General features: G+C 40.5%; 1 protein-coding gene across 3 annotated transcripts in view; it reads left to right on the top strand.

The window, feature by feature from the left end:
- Positions 1-19265, top strand: part of ACO1 (aconitase 1, soluble) — a 53902-nt gene that overhangs the window by 21650 nt on the left and 12987 nt on the right. For all 3 annotated transcript variants that reach the window (XM_012656706.1, XM_012656722.1, XM_012656714.1), the window contains 8 exons: positions 8376-8445; positions 8576-8759; positions 9274-9413; positions 11110-11281; positions 13853-13953; positions 14937-15053; positions 16564-16723; positions 18034-18169. In XM_012656706.1, coding sequence (XP_012512160.1) covers positions 8376-8445; positions 8576-8759; positions 9274-9413; positions 11110-11281; positions 13853-13953; positions 14937-15053; positions 16564-16723; positions 18034-18169 — 1080 coding nt within the window. The remainder of the gene's footprint in view (positions 1-8375; positions 8446-8575; positions 8760-9273; positions 9414-11109; positions 11282-13852; positions 13954-14936; positions 15054-16563; positions 16724-18033; positions 18170-19265) is intronic.

The raw sequence follows: 19265 nt of genomic DNA, 5'->3' as shown, positions 1-19265 counted from the left end.
TTTTTCTTTAATGTGTTTACTTCTTGGGTAGGAGCAGCCTGTGTTTGAATCCAGCTTGAAGTCTGGGTGAAACACATACACACAAAGTCCTGCCCTAAGAGCTTGTCAATACAAGCATGTGTTTGACTTTAAAAGAGTTTGCGTTTTTTTTTCATTCACTGGAAATTTATTCCTTTTTTGATGCTAAGTAGCTGTTTCATATCTGGCAATCTCTGCCTCTCCACATGGGCTTCTATAATGCCTATCCCTTTCTTTTCCTTTTTTCCCTTCTTATGTTTGGAATATCCTCTCTTTTCCAGCCAAAATCCCCTCTGTCCTTCCAGGCCAGCTTAAATCCTCTTCTATTAGGAATTCCTCATTCTCCAGCCTTTCAAACTGCCTCTTCTTTGCTAGAAGACTAAGACTTACTGTCTGCGGCGGGCCAGTAGTCCTTGAAGGGAATTTGTCCCTTGAGCTGCCTTGTGAGTAGACTGTCAGCTCCCCAAATGCAAGAGCTGAGCCTGTAAATAGGCACTTAATACACGAAACTGAGTAACCTTGAAATTAGCCTTCAGTTAAGTGAGAATCTTGGTAAATGAGAATCCAAGTTTAGGTGGCCATAATGCCTTTAGAAGAGGGAAAAACTCAATCTCTGAGGATAGCTGGGTTTCTCATTTTATCTATCCCTTCACTGTTGGCATCCAAAGATGTGCATATTAAAATGTCTTATTAAAGAAAACCTTTTACAGAAAAGAAAATTGAACATGTGAGTATGTAGTTGCCAGCTAGCAACTTGGGCCTTACCTCTTAACAAACTTTGAAAGTAAGTACTTCTTAAGCAAAATAAATGTAACATTTGTAACCCTGGCCCATTGAAGAGATGACTGTCTAAATTCTGTGAGACTAAGAGTCAAGTAGGGCCAGGTGTGGTGGCTCACGCCTGTAATCCCAGCAGTTTGGCAGGAGGATCACTTGAGGCCAGGAGTTTGAGACCAGCCTAGGCAACATAGCGAGATCTTGACTCTACAAAAAACAAAAAAATTAACTGGGTGTGGTGATGCAAACCTGTATTCCTAGCTGTTGAGGCGGCTGTGACAGGAGGATTGCTAGAGCCCAGAGGTTCCAGGTTACAGTGAAGTATGTATGATCATGCCACAGCACTCCATCCTGAGCAACAGAGCAAGAAAGATGCTGTCTCTAAAAGCAAAAAGAAAGAGTCAAGTAGTAATGGAATAATGGTCAATTTTCCTGACTCAGTTTATTTTAATGAGCTTTTATCCCCAAATTTCATTGTCCAAAAGCCTTTGCTTTAAATTAAAAGTGTTAGGAGTAGATTTTTGGATTAAAATGGCATCAGTATATTAACATTGTTACACATTCCCAGTCCCCTGTAAGATACACAAAAAGACATAAAATACTAAAAATGTGCCACAATAGAATCCAAGAGAAGCACTTAGTGATATGATAGGGCCCAGAAGAGTACCTGATGAAGTTAAACTTGAGAGAAACGAAACCATCGGCTTTGCCCTTTGAGTCAAAATGGTATAGACAAATGGGAACAAAATGAGAAGAAACTCTACCATTTGTCCTTTTCTCCAAAAGGCAGAAAGTTTGTACCAGCCAAAACCATAAAGATTTCAGTGTGAAGGTAGGTGTAAAAATCAGCTACTGCCATGTAACAGATAACCTCAGAATCTCAGTGGCAGTCAAGAATAAGAATTGATTTCTTATACTTCTGCAGCTTGGCTGGGAGGTCAGCTGACCTAGGTGAGCACAGTTGGGCAGCTCTGCTTTACGCTGCAGTCGCTGGTGGGCTGCTTATATACTGAACCGTGCATCTGCGGGACAGCCAGGGCAACCTTGTTCCATTTGTGCTGCTTTTGGGGCCCAGGCTGAAGGAGAAAGCGACTATCTGGTGATCACAGAGGTTCAAGAGGAGAAGTGGAAATACACAGTATCTGTAAGGGCTCACTGAGGGCCAGCACAGAGTCACTTCTGTTCACAGTGCCATTGATCAAAGCAAGTCAAATGGTTGAGCCCAAAATTGGAGTTGGGAGTACAGTCCATCTTTTGTAGAAATAACTGCAAGATTACACAACAAGGGTTTGGATATAGGGAGGGCAGTCAGGTACTGTTAAAAGGCTAGTATCTTAACCCAGAAGTGTGATTACAGAAAAGTTGTTATCAACTATCAGTGGAGAAGGAAATAACTTTTCAACATACAATGCTGGGAAAATTAATTATTTAGTGCGAGGAGCAGTTCATATAAGTTAAAGCATAAATGTTTCAAAATTTTAGAAGAAAATTGGAGTATTTATGTATCAAATGTCTTGATGAGAAGACCTTCCTAAATTTAGAAGCAATGAATGAAACAAGGAAAAAAAAGAAACAGGGAAAAAAGTAGATTTAATGACTTCAACATTAAGAGGAAATAACTTGAAAAATATTTAAACAAATATGACAGTGTTAATTATCCTTAATATATTCATATAAGAATGTGTGTGATCCATTTAGAAAAATAGTAAGCCCCTTCAGATAAATGAGCAAAGGAAAGTGGACATTTCACGATAAGAGGAAATGCAAATGGTAGTAAACAGTATTTAAAGGCTTTTCATTTAATCTTATAAACAGTGAAAAAGTAAAATAAATATTTGAGATACCACTTTCTTATCAACACAGTTAAGATTAGAAAATAAACATTAACTGAAAGTTATAAGGGAGACACCTACACACTGCTGATAGCACTGCAGATTAGAAGTGATGAAAGCAATATTTTATATACATGTATCTAGATATATATCTAGATACATATATATAGAGGGAGAGGCCTTAGAAGTTTCGATATCCTTTGTCCTGGAATTTCTACTTCCAAGCATACCCTTAATAGATAGCTGAAGTTCAGAAAAAGCTTAATGGGGATTAAAGTTGATTAAAGTATTATTTATTGTCATAAATATTAAAAGTATTATAAATAAAAATAATATGTAAATCATTAGAGTATTACTTATAAATGAAAACCTGGAAACATTTAAATGTCCAACAAAGGAAAATTATTCATTAAATTATGGTATGTCCCTAAAGTGAATTATTAGGTAACCTTTACAGTTTTATTTACAAAGTACTTAATAACACTTGGAACATGCTCATGTTATAGCTCAATGAGCTAGATACTACACTGCATGTATAGAGTGATCTCAGCTAGATGGAAAATTATGCAGGGATTGAAAGATTGGAAAGAGGTGCCAAACTGCTAAGCAGTTATCTCTGGGATTATAACTTGTCTTTATTTTTACAATAAGAAGCTAATATGTTTATAAGTGAAAGTCATTGAAGAATATGGAACACGCTACTCAAATGGACACAAAACCACCTTTATTTACCTCCTTGGGGTTAAATGGGTTCCATATAGCCTCAAAAGAAATTTAGAAAATTTTTGATCTCAAGTTAATATTGCCAATATCCAAACCAGATAAATTCAGCATAAAGAGAAATCTACTTTGTCCCCTGAACTGATGATTCTTGGAACAGAGACACTGGACGGTTGCCAACTCTTGCCTTTCCTTTGGACTCTGAACCATGATTAGGCAACATGTCCCTCCACCCCGCCAACTGCCCTGCCCCCACTCCTACATTTTTGTTCTAAATCACTTGAACTCAATGTTTTGGTTTCAAAAGGAAGACTTAAAAATATGTGTGTAAAATGTTCAGAAGTTATAAAGGTAGCCTCAAAAATCATGCCTAGCTTCATTTTTATTGGAGACTTTCATTACTGTTGATCAGTTTACCTTCATTTTGTTGACCTGGAAGGGGAAAGTACTGGTGGAGACAGAATTGTAATTGTTTTCATGTCTAAAGTCTGTTGACTCAAAATTCAAAGAGCTCATGGCTATTAATGCATCTGGGTCATCACCAAGTTCACTGTAATTTTCTCTTTTTTTTCCCTTTAGACCTTGATTTTCATCAACCCTGGTTTCAGTTTTTTTTAGACCTTTTTCACTTACGCCATAGTATTGAAAACATTATGAAAACAGCAAAATCCTGGAGTGAACTTTGACCCAGATTAATATCCAAATATAGCAACATTCCCCATATACTGTTACATATATTTTTTCGTATATATATATGTATATATATATATATAAAAAATCAGAGAACATTTCTGTTAGCAGTGTTTTCAATGGTGATGTTTTTATTTCTTGAGTTGTGGTTTTGCAATTTGACCTGTGGGTCTCTTTCCTCATTTTTGTAAGGCACTAAATGTGGTATGTCTCAACCCTTGTGGAACTGTATGCTGTGGGCTCCTTTCCAGCTCTATTTCCAGGAATGAGCTATAAAAACTGGATAAGGGCTGGTGGTGGAGCAGTAAATTTCTCAGTGAAATATTTCTAAGCTCTTCGCCTGGTTTGAATAATACTAACTGGTCTCATAGCATCTTTAGGAATTAAGAATCCAGTTAACACATTATTGTAATGTTTTACAAAGTTATCTCAGAAATAACTTTTTTCCCCCAACAAGAATTTCCTAACAATTTCTGACCAGATTTAATGAGAATGAAAACTAATTCCTCTGTAAGTTGTGAATTTCTGGAGCTTCATTAAATGTAATTCTCAGAAACTGAAATGTCCAAATCTGAATTCAAATTAAGTAACTAAGGAGAAATTTCCTCTTTAGCCTGTGAGGCATTTACATTCAGAGACCTTATCAAAAGCTTACTAGATTAGGCTAATTTAGGAAAGTTTTGAGTGGTAGAAAAATCTGGATTCTATGTCTATTTATTCATTCCAATAACTAGAACTAGGCTAATTGAACCAAGCTTAATGTAATAGATGTTTTGTTTTCCTGAGTAAGTAAGTTTTTGCCTAGAATTACTATATCATGAAACAGCCCAAGCATTTCTAGCTTCTGCTTCTGTGAATATGTTGCTTCTGTCAAACTGATATCCCCAGCGTTTTTTGGGATAAACATTCCCTGTTCAGTCCTGCTTCTGCTCTGAGAAGCTCTGACGTCCTCTGGTGCTGAAGGGAAGAGGACCAGGGACAATGACCAGAAGCCCAGAAGTGCTCAAAGGATAGCAGAAGAGGTGGGGGCACCAGAGCAGGGGCCACATGTGGTTCTCACCTGTGTTTGGTAAAAATCATGGTCAGAGATACCTGCCTTTTTTTTTTAATTAAATCTGTTTAACAGACCCATTATGTGACAGTATTTACTCAAGAAACTAGTTTAGAAGAGGAGAAAGAACACACAGCTTCCATGCAGCTGGTAAGTGTAGGCACCCCAGAGAAGGAGGCGAATGGTCCTGACCTGCGGGGTTGGAGGCTCTCCAAGGAGCATCACGTGCTCTGGATCCTGCCGCATGTTTACCAAGGAGAGAAAAGCTGGAAAAGGTGCTGTATTCAGAGAGAACAGAGTGTGCAAAGGCATGAGGAAAGTGGAGTCCGGGGGAGAGTGTGTGAGGGCTACGGTGTGGCTGAAGCTGAGGGTTTGGATTGGAGGGTGGGAGAAGATTTAAAAAGGAAGGTGGAGGTCAGATCGAAGGACTTGGGTTTTCAAGACAAGGAATTTGTACTTTATTAGAAAATGGGGAGTGATTGGCAGATTCAAGCTGGTGCATGATCTGTATTTTATAAAACTGATTCAGGTGACAGCACAGAAGATAGGTTGAATGACTGAAAGGGCTGTTTCTGGAATAAATACTTTGATAGCTGTAGGAACAAAGTGGTGGGAGAGGAGGTCATTAGATGAGATATGGACAGACAGGGAAGAGGAACAGATATTAGGAAGGCAGGCCACACAGTAGAGTTTGACCTGTACAGTTTGTGGTGCCTGAAGTATTTCTGATGCAGATGCCCAGGATATATGGGAAGTGTAGATCTGGACTCAAAGAGAAGGGGGCTGTCCGGAGGGATGGAGCCTGCAGCGTATATTGAGAAGAAGGTGGAGCCAGTGCCTTGAGGAATAGCTGCATCTCATCCAGAGGGTCCCAAAGGTCTGCTGATGCAGGTGTCTGCTCCGGTGTCCGTCCTTGTTCTGCTGTGGCGGAGTCTCTCCTTTCCCTGTGTCTTTCTTTGGCTTTTCTCTAACATGTATGCACATTCACAGACATTTGTTCTCTCAGGCAGGGATTAACAGACTTTTTCTATAAAGGGCCAATAGTAAATATTTTAGGCTTTGCTGGCCACATACTGTCTCTGTCACATGATCTTTTTTCCCGTCAACCTTTAAAAATGTAAAAATCATTCTTCCCTTGAGGGCCAAGCATATATGGGCATTGGGCCAAATTTGGTCCATGGACTATAGCTCGTAACTCCCTGCTGTAAGGTCTCCAGGAATCAATGCCATTACAGAAACTGATGCTTGTCTTGGAGAATGTTCACATAAAAAGAAAAAAGATCAATGTGGTAACTGAATATGTTTGTTGTGAGGTAAATACTACGGGCTTCCAGTTCTTTTCTTCCCAGGAAATCCCTGCCCATCATTCTCTGGCCAACTCCCTATCATCCTGTAGACTACACTGATGTTTCCTTCTGGAAGGCATTCTGGACGCCCTGGCCTGAGTTCATGGCCCTGTCCGAGTGCTCCCATGGCACCTTGTGCTTCCCATGTTAGGCGTTGATGATCACACTTGTTTATAATTGCGTGGGTGCTTCTCTGTGTCTCTCGCCAGGCTCTGAGCTCCAGGTGAGCAGTGAACACGCAGTTTCTGCACCATGGTACGCCCAGCACATCGCACACGAGAGGCTCTCGTAGATTAACAAGTGAAGGGAGGGTGGGAGTGGGTGAGGAGGACAGTGGTTAAGATAGAGACCTCAGGGCCAGCCAGACCCAGGTTCAGGTAACGGCTCTAAGATTGACCAGTCGTCTGACTTTGGACAAGTTCTCTAACCTTTCTATGCCTCAGCTGTTGCTGCTATGCACGAGGATGCCAGTCCTGTCTACAGGAGGAGGTGTTGTGACAGTTGAATGAGTCCCCACGTGTAAAGCACGAAGGGCCTGAAGCCTAATGTTGCCCTTTAGCTCCTGCTGCTGCTGTTACTGTGCTAGTGGTGCTTATCACCACTGCCACCATCACTGCCACCGTCTGTGATGGCAGGGAGGCAGTATGGAATAGGGATTAAGAGAACTCTGGAGTCAGACTGCCTGGGTTCCATTTTCAGCTCTCCCATTTACTAGCTTGTGTGGTACTAAGCAAGTTTTCTAATCTTCTCTCTGTGCTCAGTTTCCCCATTTGAAAAATGTGGCTATTGGTTGTACCTAATTCAAAGAGTTATTACGAAGACTAAATGAGAAAATTAATATAAACAATAAGAGTAGTGGCTGGTACCTAGTAATGTCAGTAAGTGTTAACTGTCATTCATGAATGAAGTCTGACTTTGATCTTAGCTGTTAATTTTGCTCTCCTTTCCTATGTTCACTCAGTCCTATGATATGCAATTTATGAGCACCTCTGTGTGCCAAACCTGCAACTGTGACTTACTCTTCTTTGACTCAGAACAATGCAATTTATATAAAAATCCTGGAAAATGTTTTTGGTTCCCCACATTGTCCTGATGGACTGAATGACCTGAGTAAGTCTCAGCATATAACCTGTGGTTTACAGACGTTCTTGGGTGGCACCATCCTCCTCATAAGCCTCTGTGTGACAGGAGATTGTGATTCTATAAATGACTAAGCCTCTCGGCATTGCTGGTTTCCCCTCTCCCAACAGGAACAGGTGAAAATGCCAGCCCAGACACAGCTTGGCTCAGAGAGGTGTTACAATGAGGTCAGGCTGAGAAAGGGGTACAGAAAAAAGGGGTCTTTAAACATCTCAGCTGCTACTGTCATATAAATGTCAGTCTGAGATTCAAATTTTATGATTAGATTAGTTTGAACTTGAATTCCAGACAGTAATTATTCTTTTTACTTTCACTAGTGACCTTCGCTTTTCTACCTTGTAATAGTCATGAATGAAATTCGCAGTACCACTCTGCAAGCCTGCAGGTGCTATCTCATTTTGTTTATTCATCACCAATAAGTTTGACCAGTAACATTTTTTTTTTTTTTTTTGAGACAGAGTCTCACTCTGTTGCCTGGGCTGGAGTGCTGTGGCATCAGCCTAGCTCACAGCAACCTCAAACTCCTGGGCTCAAGGAATCCTCCTGCCTCAGCCTGCCAAGTAGCAGGGACTACAGGCCCAGCTGTTTTTTTTCTATTTTCAGTCATCCGGCTAATTATTTTTTCTATTAGTAGAGACAGGGTCTCATTCTTGCCCAGGCTGGTCTCTAACTCCTGACCTCAAGTGATCTGCGATCTCGGCCTCCCTGAGTGCTAGGATTACAGATGTGAGCCACTGCACCCAGCCAACCAATAACATTTTAAGCCTCAAAACTTATACATTTAGTTTTTCTCTCTGACAGGGCAGACAGTTTACAGAAGAATCAAGACCTGGAATTTGAAAGAAATAGAGAAAGATTTGAATTTTTAAAGGTATGGGCAGAGTTTGGTTTCATTGTTTGGTTTTCTGTGTATGTGGGGCTCAAGGGAGAGGTGCCAAGGAGATGGGCTGAGTAAAGGTACCTCACATGTTCATAGTGTTCTTTCCATTTGTCAATCCTAGTGGGGTTCCCAGGCTTTTCACAACATGCGGATTATTCCCCCTGGCTCAGGAATCGTCCACCAGGTGAATTTGGAATATTTAGCAAGAGTGGTATTTGATCAGGATGGATATTACTATCCAGACAGCCTCGTGGGCACGGATTCGCACACTACCATGATTGATGGTTTGGGCGTTCTTGGTTGGGGTGAGTGTTCTTCCAGGTTTCTATTTCATATATGCTATTCTTGGGCATATTTGATGCCATTACATCACAGTAGCATGAATTTGCGTGACCGCAAGTATTGGAGAGGTACTTTTGTCTGTTTTATTCACTGCTGCTTTTCCAATGCCCAGAAAAGCACTTTATACTTAGGCACTCAATAATTACATCTGGAAGAATGAACTGGAACAAGGGATTAGGGACATTCAGCATAAATGAAAATCACCTGGGGTGTTTGTTACAAATGGAGACGACTCAAGCCTACGCTCCTTTGGGTGTGGCACCGGGGGATGTTGATACAAGTATTTGGGGGGGGCCCACTCTGAGAAACACTTGTTAAAAATTTTGTAGAGGGAAATAGAGAAAAACATAACTGCTCTTTCTAGATACATCACTCTGTACCAGTTAAACATTACAGCTGTTAATGACACTGAATTCGTATCTGAGAGACACAGGGAGGAATAACGAAAGCATTATTCTGGTCGTGCATTCATTGCAGGTGTGGGTGGCATCGAAGCGGAAGCTGTCATGCTGGGCCAGCCAATCAGCATGGTGCTTCCCCAGGTGGTTGGCTACAGGCTGATGGGGAAGCCCCACCCTCTGGTAACGTCCACTGACATCGTGCTCACCATCACCAAGGTAACGACGTGCTGCCTCTTCTGTGGTCTTGGAAAGCCACGCTGGCAGACAGGGGGGAAATACATAATGGAGTCTCCCTTGGTTTCCGTGTGTTCTAGAAATGCCTAACTAACTACATTGATGAGTTTACAAGCAGATGAGATAAGGGAGTATTCAGTGGTTATGTTTAGACAGTCGTGTCCATTTTACTCTTCAGTTGCTGTGTGGATCTTTTTCTTACAATTTTTCAAAAATTATGAAATAGTTCAAATACACAGAAATTAAAATGGCTTTCATATACCCACCACCTAGGTTTAACAGATGATAACATTTTGCCTATTCGCTTCAGAGCTCTCTCCATATATTTTTAAAGAAATATTATGTAATGTTTTTGACTAAAGCCACACTTCCCATTCCTAAAAATAGTCACTATCCTGAGGTTGTGAGAATCATTCCCATGCATATGTTTATACTTTTACTACATTTTTTCCACGTAGTTCCTCTTTATATGTAAGTAGCCAATTAGTTCCATGAATAGTGTTTGACCTTTTTAATTCTCTTCTCTGTATTATAAGTTACATTATTGTAACAGATGTTTCTCCAAGCTGTAAAATAATAGTTTTTTTCTTTAGCTAGGAAATTATCTTTTTTTGTGATTTACTTGTTTTACAAAAAGGCCATTGCATTTTGAGAGACTGTCAGAGAGGCAATGGTTTTTTTATTACCACAAACATAATTTTTTTCGGTTTTATATTTTGGAAGCCTAGGGTCTTCTGCATGGACACTATATTGTTAAAGGCCAAAATAAGTTTCTCTTTGATTTAAATCTTTGTGGAATTTGGAATTGAATTTATTTAAACACAGCTTATCACAAATGTCTGTGCACTCTTTTTTTGGATGTGGAATGATGCAGGACTTGCTCACAAAATTTGGCAGAATTCCCTGTGACCCAAAGAGCCTATCCATGTGGTTGTCCACAGCCCATGAGACTGGCTTCATGCAGGGCTAAGTCAGTCCCTGGGGCCTCACTCCTGGCTGGTGGCTTGTGTGGAAAAGATCTGGCAAGTCAGATATGGGGACCTTTTGGTTGCATTTGGTTTGTAGCTGTAGCATAAATTTTGTTCATTTCACCTGTGAAAACAAGTCATTTTCTTACTCAGTGCAAATAATTTATTTAGGTTGAAAGAGTTTAATATTTAGCACTTTTAGGCACTTACAGTGATCTCATTAGAGAGAGAAAGAGAGTGTTACTCATTTTGAAAACTTTTCTTAATGTTATTTGTATTTTTGGTATGCTTTTTCTTTCTTTTTTAAAATAAGAACCTTGACATAATCTTAAATTTATAGGAGAGTTGGTATAAAGATAGAGTAGAGAATTTCTGTTGTCTTTCTCTCAGCTTCCATAATGTTAGCATCTCATATAACCATGGCACATTTATCAAAACTAAGAAGTTAACATTGGTATGGCACTCTTAAGTAAACTACAGACTTCACCAGTTTTTTTCAGTAATGTCCCTTTTCTGTTCCAGGATACCATGTTGCATTTAGTTGGCATTGTTTTTTAAATTTTATTTTTTAAAACAATCAAAAATACTTTGGGATAATTGATTGTTTGTGTTTATTCACAAGTCTATCTTATAAGAATTGCAAGATAGTATTCTTCATTTTAAACGCGGGCTGTCAAATCTCAAGCTTTTCTTTTGTTTCTGCTACTCAGCACCTACGCCAGGTGGGGGTAGTGGGCAAATTTGTTGAGTTCTTCGGGCCGGGAGTTGCCCAGTTATCTATTGCTGACCGAGCTACAATTGCTAACATGTGTCCGGAGTACGGAGCAACTGCTGCCTTTTTCCCAGTTGATGAAGTTAGTATCAAGTACCTAGAGCAGACAGGTAAGTAAAGGACTGTGAAAGCAGAGGACTGTTGGTGAAAGTTTCATAGAACACTGAGAATCGGAGCACTGCCTTCTGCCTCTGCCCAACAGAATGCAGTGGGTTAGAGTTACACGATTTTTTTCTCTCTATGGAGCCAAAATGGATTGTTGGGATTTAAGGAGGTATGAGACAGAGATGGTGTGACCAATAGGAAGAGCTCAGGCACTCCAGAAGCCTAGATATTTATACTGATCTTCTGCTAGTTTTCTGACATTAAACAAGTGATCTTAGTAATGGTACCGGCTATCTGTAGGGTACCTGCTGTGTGCCAGGCACGTGTATATACGTTTGCTGTCATCCTCTTCACAGATCTATAGGATAGATTGATTGATTAATTAACTAATAAGAGAAAAAACTGAGGATAAGAGAAATGTTCTATTACCCAAGACTCATACACAGTAGAGCCGGAATCCAAACCTGCAGTTGCAGGGCTCCAAGCAGGGATGGCATTCTGCAGCGCCCTCTCGGGGCTGTCCAAAGGTGAAATGAGAGACAGCATATCAAGGCATTTTAAAGTGTTGACAGATCTCTTTAACTCTCTATGTATTTGTTTAGAAATTTGACTTTTAACTTTGAGAAAGGTTTTTTTTTTTTACTGTCTCAAGTTTATTTTAAAAACATTAAATTTTCATTCAGTCATCCATTTAACAAATTATCAATATCTGGTCTAGTTCACAGCAGTGAACGAGATAAATAAAGTCCCTGCCCTCACAGAGCTTACATTCCAGTGAGGGAGAAAGACAGTGAACAAGTAAACAGCATTTTTACTTACTTTACGCGCAAGTGTGATAATGAAAAAGAGAGCAGGGAGGGGGTTGAAGTACCCTGGGAGTGCTTTTTATGTAAAGTAGGAAGGTCAGCAAAGGGCCCTTGGAGGTAAAGTTTGAACAGGTGTCTCAAAGAAGGGATAAGCCATGCAGAGGGTTTTGTTAGAATCTTACAGACTCTAAATAAATCCAAGTCTTCTCCCATGGCCTCTGGAAATAGTAAAGATTGTGATGGAAAAGTTTATTTTAAAAAATGTTCTTATTAAATATAACCACGTTGGAATTGATGAATACATCCTTGTTCCCCAAAGAATTCGAAGTTAAAAAGATGTAGAGCTAAAAGGACAGAATGAATAGTTGAGGAACTCAGCCTACGGAGGGACGGGGTGTGTGCCGGTACGGGAAGAAAAGCTGCAGGGTGTATCCAGAGGGAAGACGAGTTTCTGTGGTGCCGGAGGTGGACACTAAACTTCTAGTGATCCAGTGCCAGATCTGTAAACTCTGATAAATTGAAACAAACATATTGCTTCAGAAGAGTCCGGTCCTTTCTCATACAAAACCCTGAGAGAAATTTCTCCCATTCATCTTCATGAGGAGCATGGCGTGGGATGTATAATAGTAAACAACTGACTCAACAATAGGTCATGATAAATATGTTAATGAAGCTTGGACAGCTGTTGTTTTATGAAGTCCATGCTGAAAGCTGATGACCTTTACAATTCAGTTAAAAAAGAGAAGACAAAAATTCTGATGTACGATGGGTCTAAGAATCAAGCTTTCAGTCTCATGTAACGGTCAGAGAAATGAGTGGACTGCATGTCCACTGGACATACTTTGTGAGTATTATCTCCTACACCACGGTCTAGATAAGAATTAAATAGCAGAAGGTTCAGAGTCATATTCCTGGTGATACAACATTGTGAGTTAAGACTTCGAGCTTTGGAGTCAAACTCAAGTTCAGATCCTGGTTCTGCCATTTACTGGCTGTGTTCCATGGAAAAAAGTTACTTAATCTTCTTGAGCCACCATTTTCTCATCTATAAATGAGAATAATAATTGTACTTGTCTCACAGGGTCATGATAAAGGATTAGAGATGGAGGTAATGCATTTAGAATGTTTAGCACATAATGCAAGAGGCACACAGAAAGTGCTTATAGCTTGGGGTGGAGTGAGGCGGGTTATTATTTTAAAAATAATAATGTGGAATGCTGAAAGTCTTCATGGCCAGTTGAAGGTAGATGCATAGGTGTGCTTTGACAATTAGCTCAGGCTTAGGATTCTCCTAATCTCCTAAGGGCTGTAACCAAAAAGAGGGGGAGGCTGGGCGCGGTGGCTCACACCTGTAGTCCTGGCACTTTGGGAGGCTAAAGCGAGGGGACCGCTTGGGCCCAGGAGTTTGAGGTTGCAGTGATGACACCACTGCACTCTAGCCCAGACAACAGAGCAAGACCCTGTCTCAAATAAAAAACAAAACAAACCTAAAAAGCAAGAAGAGGATGAGTACCTGTAGGTAGAACCAGAATCTTTTTCAGAAAATAGTCACTTTGTTTGGAACAACACATCAGTTAATGGCCCCTAATAAAAAGCAGCATCAGCTAGAGAGTCAGACTGTTCGCCTGGAAGCTGAAATATCAACAGCTGTTGGTGTGTGTGAGTGAAACATATATTATATACATGTGTAACTGCTAACGGAAGTATTTAGAGTCTTTAACCAGGAAATACTAACATATCTTACATGTTACTCCATAACATGCTATTTAGGTCGTGATGAAAAAACAGTAATGCACATTAAAAAATATCTTCAGGCTATGGGAATGTTTCGAGATTTCAATGACCCTTCTCAAGACCCAGACTTCGCCCAGGTATGAGAGCGCCTTCCACAGAGCATGTGTTTCCTCTTCCTCAAGCCTGCGATTTTAGTTGCATGTGTTTTTTCCGGGGGTGGAGAGGTGGTGCGTATACTTGTAGGGAATTAGTCACTGCCAAGTTTTGCAGGAGAACAGAATGTTAAAAGTCTGAAAAATCAAAAGGATAAGGAAATCATAAACATATCAGAATAATATCACTTATCATATTCCCACTGGCCTAATCATTGTTAGTTGAGCGTGCTCCCCTCTTTTGAACTGCTAATTCACAGCCCCCATGTGGAAGACCTCTGAAAGACTTTACCAGAGGAGCAAGAGCTATTAATATTTACAGGCTAAGCCCATCATTACTATAGACCTAGAAAGAAGGGAAGGTACAAATATATCAGTTAGTTCTATTTATCCAGTGATTTACCTTCATTTTCTAGGATGCAAACTGAATCCACATTTTTCTAGACAGCCAAGATTGGAGGGTAAACTGGACCTGGGACTCTTGTTTTGTTCCATATTACATTGAGGGAAGGAAATAGTCAATTAGACTAAGGCCCATTTCCTGGCATTGATGACTGAATGGCTGCATCTCTCCCAAATCACCCTAGAAGTATAATGGTTTATGTATCATTTCAGTACAAAAACCCATCTCAACCCACTTTCAGCAATAAAAAGCATCCACGAGCTGCTTTCTAAGGGTGGGCTACTGGAAGACACTGGGCAGCACCTGCAGCGCCCACCCTGATCTTTCTGAGGGGCAGCAAGGCTTCCTGCCTGTCTCAGGCTACTTAAGTGCCCATCTTGATCTTGGGAAATTAACCACTTAACTGTTAAGATAAACAGTGGCTTTTTCATTTTCGAATGTGGTAGTTTTGTCATATTTGCTTATTTTTATTGTTGTGATGTTTTAAATTCTCTGGCATGCCTTGTGATTCCTCTTTGTGGGTATAATGTGAATTCTATGATTTTTTTTTCTTTTGGATAAACAGATTGTGGAATTAGATTTAAAAACAGTGGTGCCTTGCTGCAGTGGACCCAAAAGGCCTCAGGACAAAGTTGCTGTGTCTGACATGAAAAAGGACTTTGAGAGCTGCCTTGGAGCCAAGGTAGAGGCCTGGCAGAGGAGGTTGAAATCCTTCCCCCACCTGGTGCCTGGTTCCACCCCACTTGATGATGACTCTTTTCTACAGCCTGGTGCTGAGGGTGTTTCTTCTCTATTCAGAAGCCCTTAACGACGCCCCCATCAGCTACAGGCTACGCAGCTTCCTTGCCCTGTAAACACAACTCAGCCCATCTTTGTCAGCCTGTCTCCTTTTCACATGGCTCTCACCACATTGTTCACTCTACTTACCTAAGCTTTCCTGGCCATTGTATCTTCCTTTGCGCCACTCCCTGCCTGCGTGTCTTCCTCAACTCCTCGTGTCCTATTCTGTCAGCTCCATAAAGCCTGGTTCAGATACCAGCTCCTCTGCAGCGTGGCCTCAGACTCTCATAGCAGAAAGTCATCTTTCCCTCATTTGAAACTTCCTGGCACTCGGTCTGGAGCCCTTTGATGGCATTCTGTATTCTTAACTTACATTGTCGGTACTTTATCTGCATGTATGGTTTCTCTTACCGGGCTGTATGTTTGAGAATAGGATTTGTGTCTGAACCACCTTGGTATCCCACAAGGTGCCCAGCATAATGTCTTGTACACAGTAGCTTTCCACCGAACATTTCCCGAATGAATGATGAAGATGTGTGATAGGTTTTATCTGGGAAACACCAGCATTATACCAAGTGTTTAGCTGTACTTTGTTTGTATTACTGATCGTGATTAGTTGATTCTGGTCAAAATGGTGCCTTTTCCTAAATTTCCGTAAGGCTAACATCAGTAGCCTCAGTCAGTCTGTATCCATTAAACTCTACAATAATGTCATTGAGTTTTATTTAGACTATCTTTGAAATAAATTTGTAGTTTTAGCATTTCCATCTTTGAGGTGGGAAGGAGGTAATTGTTACTAACTTCAATAGAGAGTAAATTCAGAAATCATGACTGCCTTTTGTAAAGATTTAAAAAGAGTAAAGAGAAGTTTAATTTTTCTGCAGCATCTCAGAGTTTGCTGGCAGAAATAGTTGTTTTGTTAAGAAATGGCCTTTAGGCCGGGTGTGGTGACTCACGCCTGTAATCCTAGCTCTCTGGGAGGCCCAGGCGGGAGGATTGCTTGAGCTCAGGAGTTCGAGACCAGCCTGATCAAGAGCAAGAGCCTGTCTCTACTATAAATAGAAAGAAATTAGCCGAACAACTAAAAATAGAAAAAATTAGCTGGACACGGTGGCACGCGCCTGTAGTCCCAGCTACCCGGGAGGCTGAGGCAGGAGGATCACTTGAGCCCAGGACTTTGAGGTTGCTGTGAGCTAGGCTGATGCCATGGCACTCTAGCCCAGGCAACAGAGTGAGACTCTGTCTCAACAACAAAAAAAAAGAAATGGCCTTTAAAATTATAGTTACCAAAGTATTCCTTCTTCCAAAGTGAGAACTTTTGAGCATATATATTTTTTTCTATAGCAAGATGTATATATCTTATATATTTTTTTCTTCCTATATTATATATATATTTTTTTTTCTTCCTATAGCAAGGATTTAAAGGATTCCAAGTTGCTCCAGACCATCATAATGACCATAAGACATTTATGTATGACAATAGTGAATTCACCCTTACTCATGGTTCTGTGGTCATCGCTGCCATTACTAGCTGCACAAACACCAGTAATCCATCTGTGATGTTGGGAGCAGGTGAGTGCATTTGACTCCATCCCCATAGTCATGTGGATGTGTAGGTGGAAATCTCCCAAGACATGACCCAGGGTCTTAGCTGAGTTCTGCATGTAGTTCCCTGAACCTTGCCTTTTCCAAATACAGAGATTTATTGGCCCAGAAATGTCTACACAGTAAATAGCGTCCAAAGCAAAGTATTTAAAGTAGAATACACAATGCATAATAGTCTTTCTCTTGGGAATAACATAATAATGCATAATAGTCTTTCTCTTGAGAATTAACACAGACAACATGTAGAAGGTGGCAGAGGAAGCTGAATTTCTGGTAAAGCCCAGAATCTTGTGTCAGACTTTGGAAGGAAAAAAAAAACTGTTGTCATGTCACAGACTTTGTTCTCTGTCAAACACCTGACCAGTTCTGATTTAGATATGTTGGCAAGTGCGTCTGAATTAGGGCATAGGGCACTGGTGCACCTGACCTGTTAAGCAATTCCAGTTAAGTAGTTAATATTTACGTGCAGGCTTTCACTAATACAAGGTCTTTACAGTGTCCAAGCTTTTAGCCATCCCCAAGAGTATCTCTTGTGTCCATAGACAGTGTCAGCAGTTCTTTTTTCATGAAGCAGACACTGGCATAAGGAAAACTTATGTCTGAGTCCATCGTTGCCACCTAAGCTTTCCTCGTCCAGAGCAAGCCAGTCTTCTTAAGTCATTAGCTTGTCTGTAGTTTTTTGTCCCTTTGTACTCCCACCCCCACTCCTTAGTTTTTTTTTCTACTTCTGTGATACTTCCTGAGACAGAGCACCCAGTGTTCCAGTAACAGCCTCTGTCTCTGCCAAAATCCAGTGGCCCAGGAGCTGTTGATCTTCCACTTCAAGAAATATTTGAAGACTAGATTTTCACTTCTCAGCTGACTATTTCTTACCAACCAGGACACAATTGATATACTTTCAGAAAGGGACCCTCCAATCACGATTTTCATCCAGACAAACATAATTACAAAGATTACTTCTAAAAATTGAAAACTCATTTTGTAATATATTCCTAAGTGGCTTTAGGTTTATCTCTTTTTTAAAAAAAAAAAAAAAAGTAAAGACATCTCTTTCTTAATTTCCGTGACTAATTTTGAGTTTACTGCATACATGTGAATAACTCTGGGCCCGTGAGCTTTCCATTAGGCAGCAGAAATGCGGTAAGTGCCAACACGAAGGGGCCTTTGTCAGGCTGTGGCAGGAATTGCAGACTGAAAAATCAGGTTCTTCCCTGAAGCTTCCCTGGCACCTAGAGCAGGCAGCCACCCACACTGTCTCTGTGTTTGCCATTTCACAGGATTGTTAGCAAAGAAAGCTGTGGATGCTGGCCTGAACGTGAAGCCTTATATCAAAACTAGCCTGTCTCCTGGGAGCGGTGTGGTCACCTACTACCTGCGAGAAAGCGGAGTCATGCCTTACTTGTCTCAACTTGGGTGAGAGAGAGTTTTCTTTTACACCATTGCTTGAACACATGAACAATGTGTTCATGTTTTAAGGTAAGTGTTATTATAAATGAGTCAAAAAGTTTTAAAATATTAAAAAGTTTATAAGTAGAAAAGTGAAGTAAGCTGTTAATTTATTATTAAAGAAAAAATATTTTTTATAATTTAGTGTAGCCTAAGTGTACAGTGTTTATAAAGTCTATAGTAGTGTATGGTAATGGCCTTCACATTCACGCACCACTCACTGACTCACCTGAGCAGCTTTAAGTCCTGTAAGCTCCATTCGTGGTAAGTGCCCCACACAGGTGTACCTGAGAAAACATGAACACATTGTTGCATTTTAAAATTCCTCATGTATCTTGCTATGTCACGTTGTAACAGATGTGAGCTTATCTGATGTATCTAATTGCATAATCTTTTATCAGGTGGTAGACAAACTTAAACCTTTACATTTCAACTCAGTAGGGCCTTCCTGTCCGGTACAGTTGTGCTGGTTGTTCATCATACAAGGGTGCCCTCTAAGGGCAGAGCAGGGACTAAAATTGAGCCTGTGCTCTGCTTTACCAAGCCTTGTGCTCTGATGTGCCGCACCCTCCTAGAGGAGGGGGGTGTCTTTTCTCAGCGCACCAAGGTATGCTGTGGGCTAACAGTGACTCTGCAACTGCGAGTCCGCCTTTTGGTCTGAAGATAATTATTTACCATGACTAAAAGCATTCTAATTCCTTGAGGCAAATACACTCTGAGAAATTCATCCTTAGGTGATTTTATCCTTGTTGGAACATCACAGAATGTACTTATACAAACTTAGATGGTATAGCCTACTATACACCTAGGCTGTACAGTATAGCCTATTTTTCCTAGGCTACAGACCTGTACAGCGTGTTACTGAACTGAATAGGCAGTTGTAACACAATGGTATGTGTGTATCTAAACATAGAAAAATACAGTAAAAATATGGTATAAAAGATTTGAAAAAATGGTACACCTGTGTGGGGCACTTACCACGAATGGAGTTTACAGGACTTAAAGCTGCTCAGGTGAGTCAGTGAGTGGTGCGTGAATGTGAAGGCCATTACCATACACTACT

The sequence above is a fragment of the Propithecus coquereli genome, unplaced genomic scaffold (genome assembly GCF_000956105.1).
Source record: "Propithecus coquereli isolate 6110/MARCELLA unplaced genomic scaffold, Pcoq_1.0 Scaffold114, whole genome shotgun sequence".
In the NCBI taxonomy this organism is placed as follows: domain Eukaryota; kingdom Metazoa; phylum Chordata; class Mammalia; order Primates; family Indriidae; genus Propithecus; species Propithecus coquereli.
This window is presented reverse-complemented; position numbering and strand designations above follow the sequence as displayed.